Below are 18,689 nucleotides of genomic sequence, written 5' to 3' on the forward strand. Positions count from 1 at the left end.
TCTAGTCGGGAGTGGTGCTGACTGAAAACAGATGATTTGGAGCGATTCGCGCGCCATCTGTTGGTCATTCTAAGGACTTATTGAACTACCCTCGTAATAGGGAAAAATATTTCGTTCATTTGAATGTTCGGAACTTCAGGTACATATAGATTTGAACACTGTATAGCTTGGGACACTGTATAGGTTAAAACACTGCATAGGTTGGAACACTGTACAGGTTAGAGCAATGTATAGGTTAGGACACTGTATAAGTTAGGACACTGTATAGGTTAGGACACTGTATAGGTTAGGACACTGTATAGGTTAGGACACTATATAGGTTGAAACTCTGTATAGGTTGAAACTCTGTATATGCTGGGACACTGTATAGGTTAGGACATGGTATGAGTTGGGGGACTGTATAGATTGGGGCAAAGTATACGTTTGGACACTGTATATGTTGGGATACTCAAAAGGATGGGGCATTATATAGGTTGGGACACTGTATACGCTGGAACACTGTATAGGTTGGGATACTTTATAGTTTGGGTTACTATAGGTTAGAACACTGCATAGATTAGGCCATTGTAGAGGTTGGGACACTATATAGGTTGAAACACTGGATAGGTTAGGACATTGCATACCCGATAATAAGCGTAGAATACAGAAAAATTAATATTTCAGCGCAAAAGTGAAGATTATTCTATTATTTTGAATGCGCGATTTTTCCATCTGTTTAAAATGCCACAATAAGAATCAGATACCTGCTAAACTTATTCACTTCTATTTCCATAGCGACCGCCACACAGTTTTCTATTCTCCCAAAGAGAACGTGTTTTCAATATATTTATTTCCTTCTAATTGTAACGGTAATGTACCTCACAGAGATATTTTTTATTCCTCAGAAGTAGTCATATTTTGATTATATTTAATTCCTTCTAATAAGTTCACAAAATATGTGTAATAAGTTGTTTGAAATCCTTCATGCGAAATGTAAATTCTGAAATTCTAATTCTCGCTAATTCAACTCTGCCTCTCTAGAGTTAGAATTATTTAAATTCACACATTTACATAGATTTCTTTGTTGCATTTTTTAAGACGTTTAAATAAATTATTAAAATATAAATAAATATAAATTTAAATATTTTTCGGATTTATAAGTTATAAAATGATTTAATAATGAAAAATAGGTTAAACAAATGCTTTCGTTAAATTTCACTAAGTCGATTGAGAGGAATAGGATTTGCACTTTTTCTGTTCCCGTTGGGGGATTTTTAGACGGAGGAAAAATCGCGTATTCATAGGAATACAAATTCTTAATTTTTCTGAATTCATCGCTTGTTACCGGGTAGGTTGGAGCTAAGTATACGTTTGGACACTCTATAGGGTGGGGAAATGTATAGGTCGGGACACTGCATACGTTTGGACACTGTATATGCTGGAACACTCAATAGGTTGGGACACTGTATAGGTTGGGGCACTCTATAGGCTAGGATACGTTATAGGTTGGGACACTGTATACGTTGCGACACTCTATAGGTTGGGACACTGTATATATTGGGGCACTGTATAGGGTAGGGAACTGTATGAGTTGGGACACTGTGCAAGTTAGGACCCTATATAGGTTGAGGTACTATATAGGTCGGGACACTGTATTCCTTTGGACACTGTATAATTGGGGCACTGTATAGATTGATGCACTTTATAGGTTGAGGCACTGCATAGGTTGGGACACTATATAGGTCGTGACACTGTATACTTTGGACCCTGTATAGGTTGGGACACTGTATAGATTGGTACACTTTATAGGTTGAAACACTGTATTGGTTGGGACACTATTTAGGTTGAAACCCTGTATAGGTTGAAACACGGTATAGGTTAGGTCACTGTATAGGCTCGGACACTGTATAAGTTTGGACACTGTGTAGGTTGGGATACTGTATAGGTCGGGGCACTATATACGTTTAGACACTGTCTATGCTGGGGCACTCTATAGGTTGGGATACTGTATAGATTGGGGCATGGTTTAGGTTGGGTAAATGTATAGTTTGGGACACTGTATACGTTGGAACACTTCATAGGTAGGTACACTGTATAGGTTGGGACACTGTAAAGATTTAGACATTGTATATATTAGGGCACTGTATATGTGTGAACACTGTTAATGTTGAAACACTGTGCAGGTTTTAACATTGTATAGGTTGGGACACTGTATACATTGGCACCATGTATATGTTGAAACACTGTCTAGGTTGTAACATTGTAGAGATTTGTTGGGGCACTGTATAGGTTGGGGCACTGTATAAGTTGGGGCACTGTATAGGTTGGGACATTGTATAGGTAGGGACCCTGTATAAGTTAAGAGACTTTATAGGTTAGGACACTGTATAGGTTGGGACACTGTATACGTTTGAACACTATATAGGCTGGGACACTATAGGTTGGGACACTCTATAGGTTGGGATACTGTATAGGTTAGGGCACTGAATGGTTTGGGGCACTGTATAGTTTGGAACACTGTATAGGTCGGGGCACTATATACGTTTAGACACTGTCTATGCTGGGACACTCTATAGGTTGGAATACTCTATAGGTTGGGATACTGTATAGGTTGGGATACTGTATAGGTTGGGGCATAGTTTAGGTTGGGTAAATGTATAGTTTGGGACACTGTATACGTTGGAACACTTCATAGGTAGGTACACTGTATAGGTTGGGACACTGTAAAGATTTAGACATTGTATATATTAGGGCACTGTATAGGTGTGAACACCTTTAATGTTGAAACTCTGTGCAGATTTTAACATTGTATAGGTTGGGACACTGTATACATTGGCACAATTTATATGTTAAAACACTGTGTAGGTTGTAACATTGTATAGATTCGGGCACTGTATAGGTTGGGGCACTGTATAAGTTGGAACACTGTATAGGTTAGGCCACTTTTTAGGTTGGGGCACTGTATTGGTTGGGACATTGTATAGGTAGGGACCCTGTATAGGTTAGGAGACTGTATAGGTTAGGACACTATGTATAGGTTGGGTCACTGTATGAGTCGGGACACTGTATACGTTTGAACACTATATAGGTTGGGACGCTATTGGCTGGGACACTTTAGGTTGGGACATTCTATAGGTAGGGATACTGTATAGGTTAGGGCACTGTATGGGTTGGGGCACTGTATGAATTGGGATACTGTATAGTTCTGGGCAAAGTATACGTTTGGACACTGGATAGGTTGGGACACTTTATAGGTTGGGAGACTGCAAAGGGTGGGAAACTGCATAGACTGACGCTATAGATTGGGACACTGTATGGGCTGGGACACTCTATAAGTTAAGACACTGTACAGGTTTGGACACTTTTGTAGGTTGAGACAGCAAGTCTTCTCCGTTTTATTGCAATGGTGCTACTTGTAATTACTGTCACATATTATTACTATTTTTAATACTAATATGTGACAGTAATAATCGGTGACACTTGTGCAAAGAAATTTAAAAAAAACGCGCTTTCCCAACCTGTAGTCTGCCAACCTACTTTTCTACTTTTTTTATATTGCTGTGTTTTATTCTAGTTTTAATTTCCTACAAATATTTATAAAAAATTACAACTACAAGTACTTACAACTACAAGAATTTGCAGAAATTTACAGAATATAGAGCCAAAAAGTTGTTTTCTTTCCATCTAGGATGACAAATGTTCAGAATTTTGCAATTAGATAATTCTATATTAATTTTTGTACATAATAGCTATTACAAAAATTCTTAAGTTTCTAAGTTTTTTCAAATGTATCACAATCGATTGTACACCATATATATCATTTAAAATTATATAATAGCAATGTTCTCAATATTTTTGATTCTAGGTTGAAAAAGAACAACTTTTGTACTTCAAATCAAAATTCAACGATTAAGAAAGAATTGAACACATTCATTGGAGTTAAAACATTTTCACTCTTGATTATAAATATTTTTTTCATTTTAAGTTACGAAAACTGAACTGCAAACTAAAACACTAAAAGTGGAATACTTTTAAATTTTTAATATTTCTTAATAAATAACCACACTTTTTTAATTGAAAGGCTCAATAATTTACGCATTCTATAAATTAAGGAATAATTTTAAAAATTCAGAAATTTTAAAACAAATTTAACTCAATTTTAAGATGGAAAAATTAATTTACATATCAAAATTTCTTTTGAAATCCTTTTAAAAATTCTCGTAAAAACTTTGCTAAAAAAATCTTTAAAAAAATTTTCAGGAATCTAGTGAAAATTTGGTTATTGTCTTGTTACTCGAATGTTTAATTCCAGTTTTTGAAACTCGTGCAATAACCAAAAAAAGGTCCTGGAAATCTTTCAGATTCTTTTTTGAAAAGTTTTCAAATTTCTTTCAATATTCTTTTTAAATTAATTTTAAAAAATCATTTAAAGTTCTTCTACGAATTTTTGTAAAAAATAGTATTCTTCTGAAAAATTTCCAAATTTCAGCAACAGTAATATTTTAATTTTCTCGAGAAACCTATGAAAATTTTATTTATGTATAACCTTTGGATGAATAAACAATGAAAATTCATATAAATAGTCATTTCAAATTTTTATTCTAGATTGAGAAATCTTTTTTCTTGGAAATTGAATGATTTGATTGAAAATCGCCTTTTAGGTTTGAAACTAAATCTGATTCGATAGGAATTTTATTATTTTTAAATTAAAATTGCAAATGTTTTGTGTAAAATAAAAATCTTTTTGACTAAGGAATTTAACTATTTTATTAAAAATCTCTTTTTGTGGATGAATTCAAATCTTTGTAATTTAAAAGTTATAATAATTTTTTTATCAATTATCGTCTACTATATTTTCTGTTTAGAATACTTCTTTTTTGTTTGAAAACTCATTTGTTTGCTGAAAATTCGCTTATTTATTTTTAAAACATTTTTATGTATTTAACGGTACTTAATATAAAATAAAAATCTTTTTGGATTGAAATGTCAAAATATTACATTTTTTGTTGAGAATTCACTTTTTTTATTAAAAAATTTTAATATTTGAATATTGATAATCTTTTTGAATTTTTTCAAGATTTTTAGTAAATATATATTTACATAACTTTAGAAACAAATAAATCTTAAAAATAAATAGGTTTATGGTTGAGGCTCAAACCTGTAAATTTCCATAGATTCTTGTCGTTGTCTTTCTCCTTAAATTCTTGTAGAAAATTAAAGCTACAATGAAATACAACAATGAAATATAGATTCCTATACAAATTATTTAATTTTCATGTATGTTTTTCTATTGTAAAATTGCAACATTTTCATGCAAAAAAAAAGGTTTCATGACTAAAATTTCTACTTATTTATGCTTTATTATAATAACAAAAGTTCTTGGCAAACATCTAATATACTTTGTTCAAATTTCTTCACTTCTTCAATACACTATAACAATTTATAACATCCTCCATATAATAATTTTTCAATAATTCAAACTTTGTGAACTTTTGTATTTTGTTGTAAAGATTTGTAATTTTCGATAATAATTTACGTAAATTTAAGATTATTTCATGGAACGCCTTATAGGTTTTTACATCGAAGTAAAAAAATAGTAATAAAAAGTTATAAAAATTTTTCAATTTTCAATTTATTTTTTTCTTTTTTACTTTTCTATAAGAAAATAAATTTAAAAAAATTATAAGTCTGTATTTAATTGCAGTTTGTTGTTAAATTTTGTAAAAGTTTTAACAAAAATTTCAGTTGTCGAAATGTACCTTTTGCCCAAATTTTTCCGTCAGGGTGCTAAAAAAAGAATATTTTTTCGTTTATTAAACGCTTTTTTTTGCACAGTCAATACTTTTATAGAAAAAAATTGGGCGTTTGATTCGAATAAAAGTACTAATGTAAATAATAAACATATACAAAAAGAACGACAAGAAATTTAGAACTTAAAACAAAATTTTTTAATGTTTATAAAATATTCTAAAGATTATTGGAAGAATTTTAATTAATTTTAATTTTGAACTTTGTCATTTTTAGAATTATTAATATTATATTTTGTATTTCGCGTTTCATTGAATTAATTGTATAAATCTATTTACAAAAAAAATATAAGGGACTGTAAATTTTGTTAGTGTTACACATAGTTTTAATGAGAGTAGACTTTCAAAATGATACAAAATTTTAAGTTTTTTATTTAATTTGTTTATTTTCTTATTTACGTTATTAACTAAATTTTACATTAAAAAGTAGTTAAATAGATTTCTTGGGATTTAATGATATAAGAAAATTAGAGAGGATTTAAAAAAATTAGAACAGACTTTTAAATAATCACGTGAAGTTGCTATACATTTTGAAAATATTTGTTAAACTTTGAACAATTAAAAAAATGTAAAACCAAAAATCAAAAGCACCTCATTTTTTCCTTTGTTAGTAAATTTTAGATTTTCCTAAACAAAAAATTATTTAATTAAATTTAATTTCTAAAATTTTTCAGCACTTCTAAAGCCCCTGGTGATTGGATTGGTCGCGATTGTATCCGGTTTACTGATTGCTAGAGTAAAACCCAAAGCTAGGACACTCGTTATTTATAGTATCGCAATCACTATTGTAACGGGAATTTTACTCTTTTCTCTTGCATTCGTGACCTGCGACAAGGCACCAATAGTTGGAGAAAAACGAAGTGGGCAGTGAGTAACTTTTTTATATTTCAAAATATATCCATTGAAATTTTTCAAAAATGTAAAATAAAATCTAATTGGGACAGTTAAAAAAATAGGTGGCACTACCAGAAAGGGAGGGGGAGGTAGTGAAACATGTGACGTCATAAATAGAAAATATAAATGTGAAAAGCAGTTTTTTGAAATTACTGAAAAAATTAAAATTTGGAGTTTTATTTGACAAATAAAGCATCTAAATACAGACTTCCCACTCTTTCTCCTATTCTCCTCTTTCTACCCTTTTTTTTAAATAATCCCTCTTTTTCTACTCCTTTCAAGAAAATTTCCATTTTTCTCGTTTTTTCGCTCAAATTCGAACTGAAATAATAGAACCCAATAAGAAAATTCAACAATTTGTATTAAAAGTTAATTACTTTGTATAGAAAAGTCCACTATTGTATTTTTTGTCAGAATTTATCTCTTTTGGTTAAAAATGTACTATTTGTTGAAGATTTGACTATTTTGTTAAAAATTCGTTTTTTTTTTCGTTTAAAACTAATTTTTTGACTGAAAATTTACCTATTCTATTTTTTTCTTTTTGAAAATTGAACATTTTTTAGTTAAAACCAACAATTAGATTTTAAGTCTAGAATTCATCTTCCTTAGTTTACGTATCAAATACTTGGTTGAAAATTTAACTACTTTGTTAAAAATTTACTTTATTGCTAAAAATGTAGGTATTTCGATGAAAATTCATTCTTTTGTGGTTGAAAATTAATTTTTTTATCAGAAAATGAAATTACACGTTCCAATATTAATTGATAAATTATGTTTCTGATTGGAAATTCCTCTTTTTGTTTGATAATTGATTGTTTTTAGTTTAAAATTCAACTAATTATTTGAAAAATACCCTTTCAAATAAAAAATATATTTTTAGGTTGAAAATGTAACTGTTTTGTAGAAAAAATATCTTTTGGGATTAAAAAATTCGTCCTTTTGACCTGAAAATTCTGCTGTATTTGCAGAAAGTTCAACGTTTAATAAAATCAAACTTTTTTGAAGATTATTCTGTAATAAATACTGTTCTTAGCATTAGAAGTTTAATTGTGGAATATAAGATGATCACTCTTATTTCATTCTTTTACGAATTTCAAACAATTTTGAAGTATAAGACGATCAATCACATTGTTACTTGTTTATGAATTTTATACAATCTAAAACATAAGATGACTACTTGTATTGTTATTTGTTTCTGAATTTCACGAATGTCTAAAAATTGAGACGATTTATCACGTTGTTGTTTATTTATGAATTTCATGGAGTTTTAAGTGATAGACGATCACTCACAATGTTCATCAATCCTATTGTTCCTGGTTTATGATTTTCATACAGTTCTAAAACATCAGGTGATTAATCACATTTTTGTCTGTTTGTGAATTTTGTTAAGTTCTAAAACATAAGACGATCACTCACATTACATTCGTTTCTGACTTTCATACAGTTGTGAAACATAAGACGATCAATTGCAGTGCTACTTCTATATGAATTTTATACAGTTCTAGAACACAAGTCGATCGATCACATTGTCATTCGTTTCTGCAATTTCTGCAGTTCTAAAACATAACATGGTCACTCGCATTTCATTTTTGCCTGAAGTTCATACAGTTGTGAAACCTCAAACTATCACTTATACTTTATTAGTTTCTAAATTTCATACAGTTTTGAAACATAGGGCGATCAATCGCATTATCATTTTTCTCTGAATTTTATGCCGTTTTGAAACATAAGACGATCACTCACAATGTTTCTTATTAATTTTTGCATACAGTTCTAAAACATAAAACGATCACTCACATCTCATTCCTGTCTGAATTACATGCAGTTGTGTAACATATGACGATCGCGTGAATTTCACTCGTTTCTGAATTTCACACAATTGTGACACATAGGACGATCAATCAAATTTCCATTTTTCTTAATTTCATGCAGTTCTAAAACATAAGACGATCACTCACTTTTTTACTTGTTTCTGTATTTCATGCAGTTCTAAAATAAGAAACGATTAATCACATTGTCACTTTTCTCTCAATTTTATGTAATTTTGAATCATAAGATGCTCACTCCAAATATTCATCAATCACATTGTTTCTTTCTTATGATTTTTATACAGTTCTAAAACATGAGCTGATCAATCACATTGTCGTCTGTTTCTGAATTTCATTTAGTTCTAAAACATAAAACGATCACTCACATTTCATTCGTGTATGAATTCCATACAGTTGTGTAACATAAGACGATCACTCGCAATGCTATTTGTTTCAGAATTTCATGCAGTTTTAAAATAGGAAACGATCGATCACATTGTCACTTTTCTCTTAATTTTATGTAATTTTGAATCATAAGATGCTCACTCCAAATATTCATCAAGCACATTGTTTCTTTTTTATGATTTCTATACAGTTCTAAAACATAAGCTGATCAATCACATTGTCGTCTGTTTCTGAATTTTATGTAGTCCAAAATAATAAGACGATCGGTCACATTTCATTCGTTTCTGCATTTAATACACTTTTGAAACATTGGGCGATCAATCAAATTGTTATTTTTTTAAACTCCATGCAGTTTTAAAACATATGAAGATCACTCACATTGGCATTTTTTCTGAATTCCACACAGTTCTAAAACCTAGAACGATCCAGCACATTGTCATTTGTTTCTAAATGTTATGCATTTTTAAAACATGCTACGATCACTCACAATATTCATTAATCACATTGTTTCCTTTTTATGATTTTCATATAGTTCTAAAACATAAGGTGATCATTCACTTTGTCGTCTATTTGTGAATTTCATTTAGTTCCAAAACATAAGATGATCAATCATATTTTCATTTTCCTCTGAATTCGATGCAGTTTTGAATCATAATACGATCACTCACAATGTTCATCAATCATATTATTTCTTGTTTATTATTTTTACGTAGGTCTGAAACATATGGTGATCTATCACATTGTCATCTCTTTGTCAATTTCAATAGTTCTAAAGCAGAAGGAGATCACTCACATTTCATTCGTGTTTGAAATGCATACAGTTGTGGAACGTAAGACGATTGCTTATATTTTACTCGTTACTGTATTTCATACAACTGTGAAACATAGGGCGATCAATCCTATTTCCATTTTTTTCTAAATTGCATGTAGTTCTAAAACATAAGAAGATCACTCACATTGACATTTGCTTCTGAATACCACGCAGTTCTAAAACATAAGATGATTAATCACATTGTCATTTTTTTCTAAATATTATACAGTTTTAAAACATGAGATGATCACTCAATGTTCATGATACATATTGTTTTTGGTTTATGATTTTCATATAGTTCTAAAATATAAGGTGATCAATCACAACGACATCTGTTTCTGAATTTCATTTAGCACTAAGACATAAGACGATCACTCACATTTCATTTGTTTCCGATTTTCATACAGTTATGAAACATTAGACGATCAATCACATTGTTATTCTTTTATGAATTTCAAACATTTCGAAAACAAAAGGCGATCAGTCACATTGTCATTTGTTTCAGAACTTCTTGCAGTTCTAAATAATAAGAAGATCGATCACATTTTATTTGTTTCTGAATTTCATACTTTGTCAAAATAATAAGTTGCCTTAAAATTGAACCTTTTTGTTGAAAATTCATCTTATTGGATTAAAAATTTTATAACTTTCGTAGAAAATTCAACTGACTGGTTGAAAATGAACTTTCTGCTTGAAAATTCATATTTTTGGGTTAAATATTTAACTTATTGTGTGGAAAACTCCATTATTAAAAAAATATATATATTTTGTTTTATTTGAAGATTCATAGTTTTAGTTTAAAACGCAACTATTCTGTTAAAATTTCAACTATATTGTTAAAAAGTAATCTTTTCTCGCAGGAAATTTTGACTGCTTTGTTTGAAATTCGTCGTTTTTTATTCAAAATGTATAATTTCTTGTAGAAAAGTTTTTAGTTGAAAATTCACCTTTCTGGATTAAAAAAATAACTGTTCCAAAAAAATTCGAATTTTTATCTTGAAAATTCAACTATCTTGTTAAAAATCTTACATATTTCAACTTAAAGTCATAAATGCTTAATACTGAATACAATACGAAACCAATAATTTAATTGTATTTAAAATAATTTATCCTTGTATCATTCCCCTATTTTTCTCAAAAACCACCCTATTTCCTTTGTTTTAATAGCATTTTAGGCTGTCAAATCTGTTAAAATATTATGCTTGCATGTTTTGTATTTTATTTTAGGCGTTTATCCAATGAAATCGAAAAAATGTTTGGACCATTATTAAACTGACAAATAATCACAAACATTTTCAATGCAGGTTTTCTTTACTGAGGCACTGCAATTATAATTGTCAGTGTTCGCGTGACGCTGACTTCAGACCAGTGTGTGATAAAGCTGGAAAAAACACATTTTATAGCCCATGTCATGCTGGTTGCACTCATGTTGATGAAATAAGAGGTGAAAAAATTTACAGTGGCTGTGGTTGCCTTTTAACTCTGGGATTGACTGATGATAGGGCCACTGATGGTCCATGTGGGTATGATGACTGCCAATTTGGCTGGGTGATTTTTGAGGTATGCTTTCAATTTTTAAATATATTCATAGTCCCCTCTCCCCCAAAAAAACATCTGTGATGCAAAAAATTATCAAATACAAATTTTATTAAAAAAAATTTAAAACCAAAAGGAAGAATTTCCAACAAATAAAGATTTTTAAATCAAGAAAGAAATGAAAGTTTATCTAAGTTGTTGAACATTTAAGCCATTAATTTTTTCTACAAAAATTAAATTTTTAAACAAAAAATATGACTTCTGAGCAAAAAAAAAATAATTTTCAACGAAACTCATGCATTTTTACTCAACAGAAAGTGAAATTTCAAACCAAAAAAATTATTTTTTTTACCAAAAAAAGGAAAATTTTTAACTGAAAATGATCAATCTTCAAGAATGGAAAAGTTATATTTTTATTTACAAAATTAATTTTTAAGAAAAAAAGGCTTTTCGGCGAAACAATTACATTTTCAAACAAAGACATAAACCTTTAATCCAAAAATAATTTTTAAAAAATGTAGTTTCAATTTTATCCAAGTAGTTGAATTTTCGATTAAGAAAGATTATTTTTCAACAAAACATTTAAACTTGTTGCCAAAGGGATTAGGTTTAAGCTTAAAATATAAGCGTTAAAAAAATGATTTCTTATCGAACTGATTTAACCAAATCCTTCGAACAAAGTTGTTGAATACTCAAGCAAAGAAGAATAATTTTCAACCAAAAAGTGGAATTTTCATTTGAAAAATAAGAAATCTCTACTAAAACAGATGAATTTTTAAATCAAAAAGAAAATTTTTCAAAAAAATAGTTGAATTTTCTGATAAAAAAATTTCAGTTGATATTTGAGGATAAAAATATGCATTTTAAACAAGAAATAAGTTTAAAAAAATGAATTTTCAATCCAAAGAAACGATTTTCTAACGACGGGTATGACGTTTTAACAAAATTGTTGAATTCTCTACCAAAAAGTTGCATTTTTACCCCAAAAAGATGAAATTTACCATAAAACAGATGAATTTTTATTACATTTTTTTTAATAGTTGAATTTTGAGACAACCAAGATTCCAGATGAATTTTCAAGCACAAAATATGAATTTTTGAATAAAAAATAAGTTGCTGCGAAAAAAATTGAATTTTTAATCCAAAAAACGACATTTCTCAACCAAGAAAGATGAAATTTTTAACAAAATAGTTGAATTTTTTACAAAAGAGTTACATATTTACCCATTTTTCAGGTTGAACTTTTATCCAGAAAAGATTTCAGTTCATTTTTAACACCAAATTTTTATCCAAGAAAGAACAAAAAGTCAATATTCGACGAAATAATTAAATTTTCAACAAAATAGCTGAATTTTTAACCAAAAAGTGTGACTTTTCAACAAAATTGTTGAGTTTTAAAATAAGTAGTTGCATTTTTATTTAAGAAAGATGAAATTTTTCTAAAACAGATGATTTTAAAGAAAAAGTGCCAAAAAATAGTTAAATTTTCATTCAAAGAAGATTCCAATTCAATTTCTAACACCAAAATAAGAATAAACAGTAAGTGAAACTAAACTAAAAATAATTATAAATAAAAAATAAGTAAAAAGTATAAAATAAGTTAGTTTTCTGGCAATTTTTTTAAAGAAAAAAGTTATTGTATTAAAACAGATGAATTTTTTAATAAATAAATCAAAAATTTAAAAAAGAGTTGCATTTTCACCTAAAAATTTTTGAGGGTCTTTTAAACGTAAAAATACGAATTTAAAACAAAAATTAAATTTTCTAAAAATTAGTTTGAATTTTCAACAAAACAGTTGCATTTTCATCCAAGAAAGATACAATATTTTTTCCTAAACATATGAAATTTTACATGCAAAAGACAAATTTTCAGAAAAAGTAGTTTTCATACAAAAATGAGTTTAGTTGACTTATTAGCAAGAAAATATGAATTTTGGACAAAAGATTAATGTTCAACGATAAGAGTTGAATATGTCACCTAAAAGGATGCCTTTTTAGTAAATTTTTTAAATTTCCAACAAAATTATAAAAATTATAACTAGAAAGATAATCTTCAGGAGTAACTTTTTATGAAATGGCAAAAATTACGTACATGAGTAAAGCACCCCCTTCCTAACATTACAAAATCGTAACAAAATGTCTTACCCCCCCCCCCCTCCTTGAACTGTTAAGCAATTTAATTACGGTCCCAGAGGAAAAGTAGAGACAATGAGAGAAGGGATATTAGGAAAAATGAGGGGCAGGAAAAGTAGGGAAAGTGATGAGGAACGACAAATGGGGGAGTAGTGGAAATGAAGGGAAAATATTCGTCATAAAGTACGGAAAATGAGGTTTGGAAAAAGTTGAGGAATAAATAGAAAATAAGGAGTAGCATAGAGGAAGTAAGGTGAAATTAGGGAGGGGAAATATGGAGGAAATGATTGAAAGTGAGGAAGGGAAATTAGGTGAGTAGTAGGGAAAGTGATAAGGAACGATGGGTGGAGGAGTATTGGAAATGAGGGAAAAATATCCGCCGGGAAGTACGAAGAATCAGGTTAGGGTAAGGTAGAGGAAATAAAGAGTAGTTAAATAGAGGAAGTGAGGTGAAATTAGAAAGGGGAAATATCGAGAAAATTATGGAAAATGCGGGAGGGAAGTGAGGGAAGTGAAAGGAGGGCTATTAGTGAAGTGTGGATGAGTAGGGGAGGAAAGGTGATACCTGGGGAAGGGGAAGTGTAGCGGAAGATGTGTGTCAACTGAGAAAATGAGTAGTGCGGGAAGTAGAGAAGAAACAAGGGTCAGTCGGGGAAAAAAAGAATGGGAGGAAGAAGATCAAACTACCTGATTAACTTCTTAATAGGCTAAAAAATCCTTTGACTAATTTTCTGTACTTGACAATTTGCTACCGCGAATCTTAATTATGATGACATAATAAATCATTATTTAAATTAAATAAATTATTAATTTTTTAATATTCGAAAACTTCTAAAATTATACAAAAAATTTTGTCAACAGATTTTCACACTACTTGCTTATTCTCTACTAGCATCAATCATCGTAGGAGACCTGCTAATAAATTTAAGAGCAGTCTACGTCCAGGACAAAGCACTCTCGATAGGATTTTGGATGACACTGGTAGCAGTGTTTGTCCACGTGCCGGGAAAAATAATTTATCAAAAAATGGCCAATGTCACCTGCAATTATTGGGGAACAGAAAACCACATTTGTCATTTGCATCATTCCAGGAATCTTGGATACTATTTGTGTTTTGTAACAGCTTTGTTACTAGCAATTAGTGCTTTATTCAAGGGTCTAGTTTGGTGGTTCTGTCGAAATTTGAGAGTTTATGATCTGCCAGTTGAGGAAGAGCTACCTGGAAGGGAACTGGAAGAAATCAGCAGAATTCAAAGACAGCCATTGTTGATTGAAGAGATTCAGCCATCAGAACCTCAACCTGAAGGTACCACTCTTTCTTGATTAATACTAAGAAGCTGTCAATAAATAACGTTATCAATTTGATGGGTGGGGGTCACTTCAAGAACTAGGTTTGATAACAGCAGGTAGGTGGGGGGGGGGTATTAGTGAAAAATGGCTCTCCAACGGTAATTTTCAATAATTACGTGATCATTTTTTAAATCACTTTTATATTTCTGACTTCAAAATCTTTCCTCTATTCCTCTCTTCGAATTTTAGTAAAATAATTCTTTTACTGCCAAAGAAAGTTTTCTATTCATTCGTTTATAAATGAAAAAATTACTATATAATGTTGATAATAGTATTTTTATGTCTCAGTCCGCTCAATGCATAAAAGTACATGAAAAAAACCTCCGAAGTTCATGACACCATAAATATGGATCATTATCATTTTACAGGTGAATTATGTAAACCCTGCCATGAAAACTGTAATTAAACTCTTTCCTTTATTTCTGTCTCTTCTCCTTGTATCAAAAATTCTTGTTACTTACAAGCTTTTATTTTTCTTTATTTATAGGTATGTATTTATGTCATATTCACATCTTGCATTTTTATTTTGACAGTAAAAATATCTGTCGAATTTTAGTTTAAAAAAAGTAAATAATTAAAATTAAGAACATGACAATACAAAGTGCTATCAAATTTGATTTGTTATCCTACAGTCATATTCTGACTTGACACACTTATTAATATCTAAGGAACTAATCTAATCTAATGCGATATATGTAGATTAGGGTGGTCCAAAAAAACGCAAATATGACCCAAAAATAAAATAATAAAAATTTACATGTATTATTGCTACTTTTTAACAATTTCCGTTCTCTTTTTTATATAAATAATTACTCACGGACAATTTGAAAATTTAACATGAATTTTTAAACAATTTTTAACTATTTAAACAAATTTTAGTTATTTAAACAATGATTTATTTCCAAAAAATGTAAAAAAATAATTGTATTTTCAGATTAAAATTTAATTGTTTGTAATTGTTCAGAATAGTAAATTTATATAAAAATGTATTTATTTTAATAATTATTTATAGTCTATTTTCTAAATTTCTAAAAATTGAACCAGAGATATCAAATTTCTTTTTAAATTAGTATGCTATGCTACGTTTTGTTGAAAAATTACATAATTTTGATACTTTCCTTGTATTGTTTTATAATTCTCTGTTTGTTTAAGCAATCTTTATTTACTCAAACAGTTTTTTTCGATAACTAAAAAAATTATATAAAATAGAACACATACAATTATGTTCCTGGCTGCATAGTGTAAAAAAAGAATACATTTACTACTTTTTAATTTTTTAAACTAATATAATTTGTTTAAATAATTAATTTTCCAACAATACTTTTAAAATCGTAATTAATTGCATGTCTTCTATTTTATTTCATTCTATTATTTTTCAAAAAATAAATGATTGAGCAAATAAAAATTTCTTAAACAAATACAAGTTTATTAAAAATTAAAAGTCATGTATCAAAATTATGTAATTATGCAACGAAAAGTAGCATAGGAAATCAATTTCAAAAATAATGGACATCTCTGGCTTAATTTTTAGAGATTTTGATAATAAACAATAATTAATTGCTTAAATATTTACATAATGTTTTTAGACAAAATTGCTACTCCAAACCATGACAAAATATTGCATTAAAATCAGAAAATACGATCGGAAGTTCTGTGGTTCGATTCCCAGCGGAGCAAAGGAGAAGACCTTTGTTCAGAAAATGATTTAATTTTTAAAAAAAATGTATTCATATCTCCATCTAATCTGAAAAGATGTTAAGATTTTCTGTTATTTGAAAATTTAACTTAGATCGATAGTGTTGCTTTTATTTTCACGATGGGTAAAAATATATTTACACTGATCGGTGTTTGCCATCTCCCTGATGGTAATATAGAGTCCTCGAAAAAATGATATCCGTTATTGAAATTCCCCTTTTTAGAGTTAATTAACTTTTTTGTAGTGTATATTATCAAAAGCTTGTTTTTTAGTATCTAACATTTTTATTAATGATAAGAAAATCTAACTATTTTCGGTTGAAAAGTCTACTATTAACATTTAGTTTCGTTATTCTTCTGATTTGGCTAAACATTCTATTATTTGTTCTAAAAATGAAACTCCTTGATTTAAAGTGGAATTAATTTGTTAAAAATTTATTTTATTTGTTGAAAATTAATTTCTTTGGTTGAACATTTACCTATTATATGTTTATAAAATAAATCTTCTTGTTTGAAGAAAATTCTTATGCGTTGATTATTTAATTGTTTTGTTAAAAATCCATTTTTTTCAAAGATTCATCATTTTAGTTAAAAATTGATCCCTTTAGTAACTATTTTGTTCAAGATTTGTTTCTTTACGAGGAATAATATTTTTATACTAAAAATGTGAGAATATCCATTTTGGTTGAAAATGAGTATTTTTAATTTTAAATTTATATTTTTTAGTGCAAACTTCAAATAATTTATTGAAAATTCGTGAATTTTATTTTAATTGTTTTAACAAAAAATTATTTTTTCTGGTTGAAGATTCATAATTTTAATTAAAAAATTCATAAGTTCGAGTCAAAAATGAAATGAGTTTGTAGTGAATGAATTTTTTTTTACTTGGAAATTTAACAATTTGTTAGAAAATTAAACTATTTGCTTGAAATTTTTTTTTAATTTATATTTTTGATTGAAAATTTAATAATTTAATAGAAAATTAAAAACTATTTGGTTAAACAGGAGCTTTTGTGCTAAAATTGTTTTATTTTGGCTGAAAATTCAAGTACGTAGATTAAAAACTGTACTATTATATAGAATTAAGCTAATTGGTAAAAAATAAACTTTTTACTTAAAAAGTTATAATTTCAGATTAAAAATTCAACTGCTTTCTAGATAATTAATCTTTCGTGCTCAATAATTCAATAATTTGGTTGCAAGTTCGTATTTTTTTGTCAAATTTTAATTTTGTGTGAGAAAAAGTCATATTTGTAATTACATATTTAACTATTTGGTTAACTATTCACATTTTTTTATTGAAAGTTCAACTGCTTGGTTGAAAGATAAGCTACTTTGTTAAAAATTTATTCTTTTACGATTCAATTTGGCTACAATTTAAATTTTTAATAAATTTCCTTTTTTTAACTTACTTTTTTAAAATGAAAATTAAAATTTGGTAGAAAATGCATGTATTTTGTTGAAAATTCGTCCTTTTGTTAACAAAAAATATTCTTGTTTGTTGAATATTCATCCTTTTGGTTTAAAAATTAAACTTTTCACTTAAAAATTCGTATTTTCCAGTTAAATTCAACACACTGACTTTAAATTCCCATTTCTTGTTATAAAGTTCATCGGTTTGATTATGGATTCAATCGTTTCGTTACGTTTTTCTTCGATGAATACAACTGGTTGAAAATTCGCCTTTTTTCGAAAACTCATCTTTTATTGTAGAAGAGTCATCTTCCTGGTCGCAAATTAACTTTTTTCTTGAAAATTTAATTTTTCGTGTTGAAAATTCAACTATCTAGTAAAAAAGTTTTAATTTCTTAAAAATCCAACTGTTTTTGGTTAATTGTAAATCTTGTTTTTTGTTTCTTTTTTGCATAAATCATCTGTTTTCGTCAACATTCGTTCCTTTAAAATAGAAATTTATCTTTTGTGGTAAAATACTCATCCTTATCGGTTCAGAATTAACGTTTCGGTTACAAATTTCTCTTTCCTTGAAAACTATTTGCCTTTTTTGTTTAAAAACTGAACTATTTGTCTGTTAATGCAATTTTCTGGTTTAAAATAATTTTTTCTTCTCATTTTAAAATTTGTCTCTTAGGGTTGAAATTACATCTCTTTTGCTAGAAAATCTTTTTTGGTTCAAAATGTAAATATTTTGTCCAAAAGCAATACATTTTGACTTGAAATCGTAAGAATTTAAAGTGTTTCATTTAGATTTGAACTTGGTATTTACGTTCTATTTTGAGAAATTTTTGGATTATGATACTTTTTCTAGGGAGG

At 28.5% G+C, this 18,689-nt stretch overlaps 1 protein-coding gene across 2 annotated transcripts in view; it reads left to right on the forward strand.

Moving 5' to 3' along the window:
- Positions 1-18,689, forward strand: part of LOC117182293 (solute carrier organic anion transporter family member 2A1-like) — a 48,063-nt gene that overhangs the window by 27,391 nt on the left and 1,983 nt on the right. For both annotated transcript variants that reach the window (XM_033375423.1, XM_033375424.1), the window contains exons 7-9: positions 6,461-6,653; positions 11,009-11,264; positions 14,235-14,679. In XM_033375423.1, coding sequence (XP_033231314.1) covers positions 6,461-6,653; positions 11,009-11,264; positions 14,235-14,679 — 894 coding nt within the window. The remainder of the gene's footprint in view (positions 1-6,460; positions 6,654-11,008; positions 11,265-14,234; positions 14,680-18,689) is intronic.

This window comes from Belonocnema kinseyi, chromosome 10 (genome assembly GCF_010883055.1).
Source record: "Belonocnema kinseyi isolate 2016_QV_RU_SX_M_011 chromosome 10, B_treatae_v1, whole genome shotgun sequence".
NCBI lineage: Eukaryota > Metazoa > Arthropoda > Insecta > Hymenoptera > Cynipidae > Belonocnema > Belonocnema kinseyi.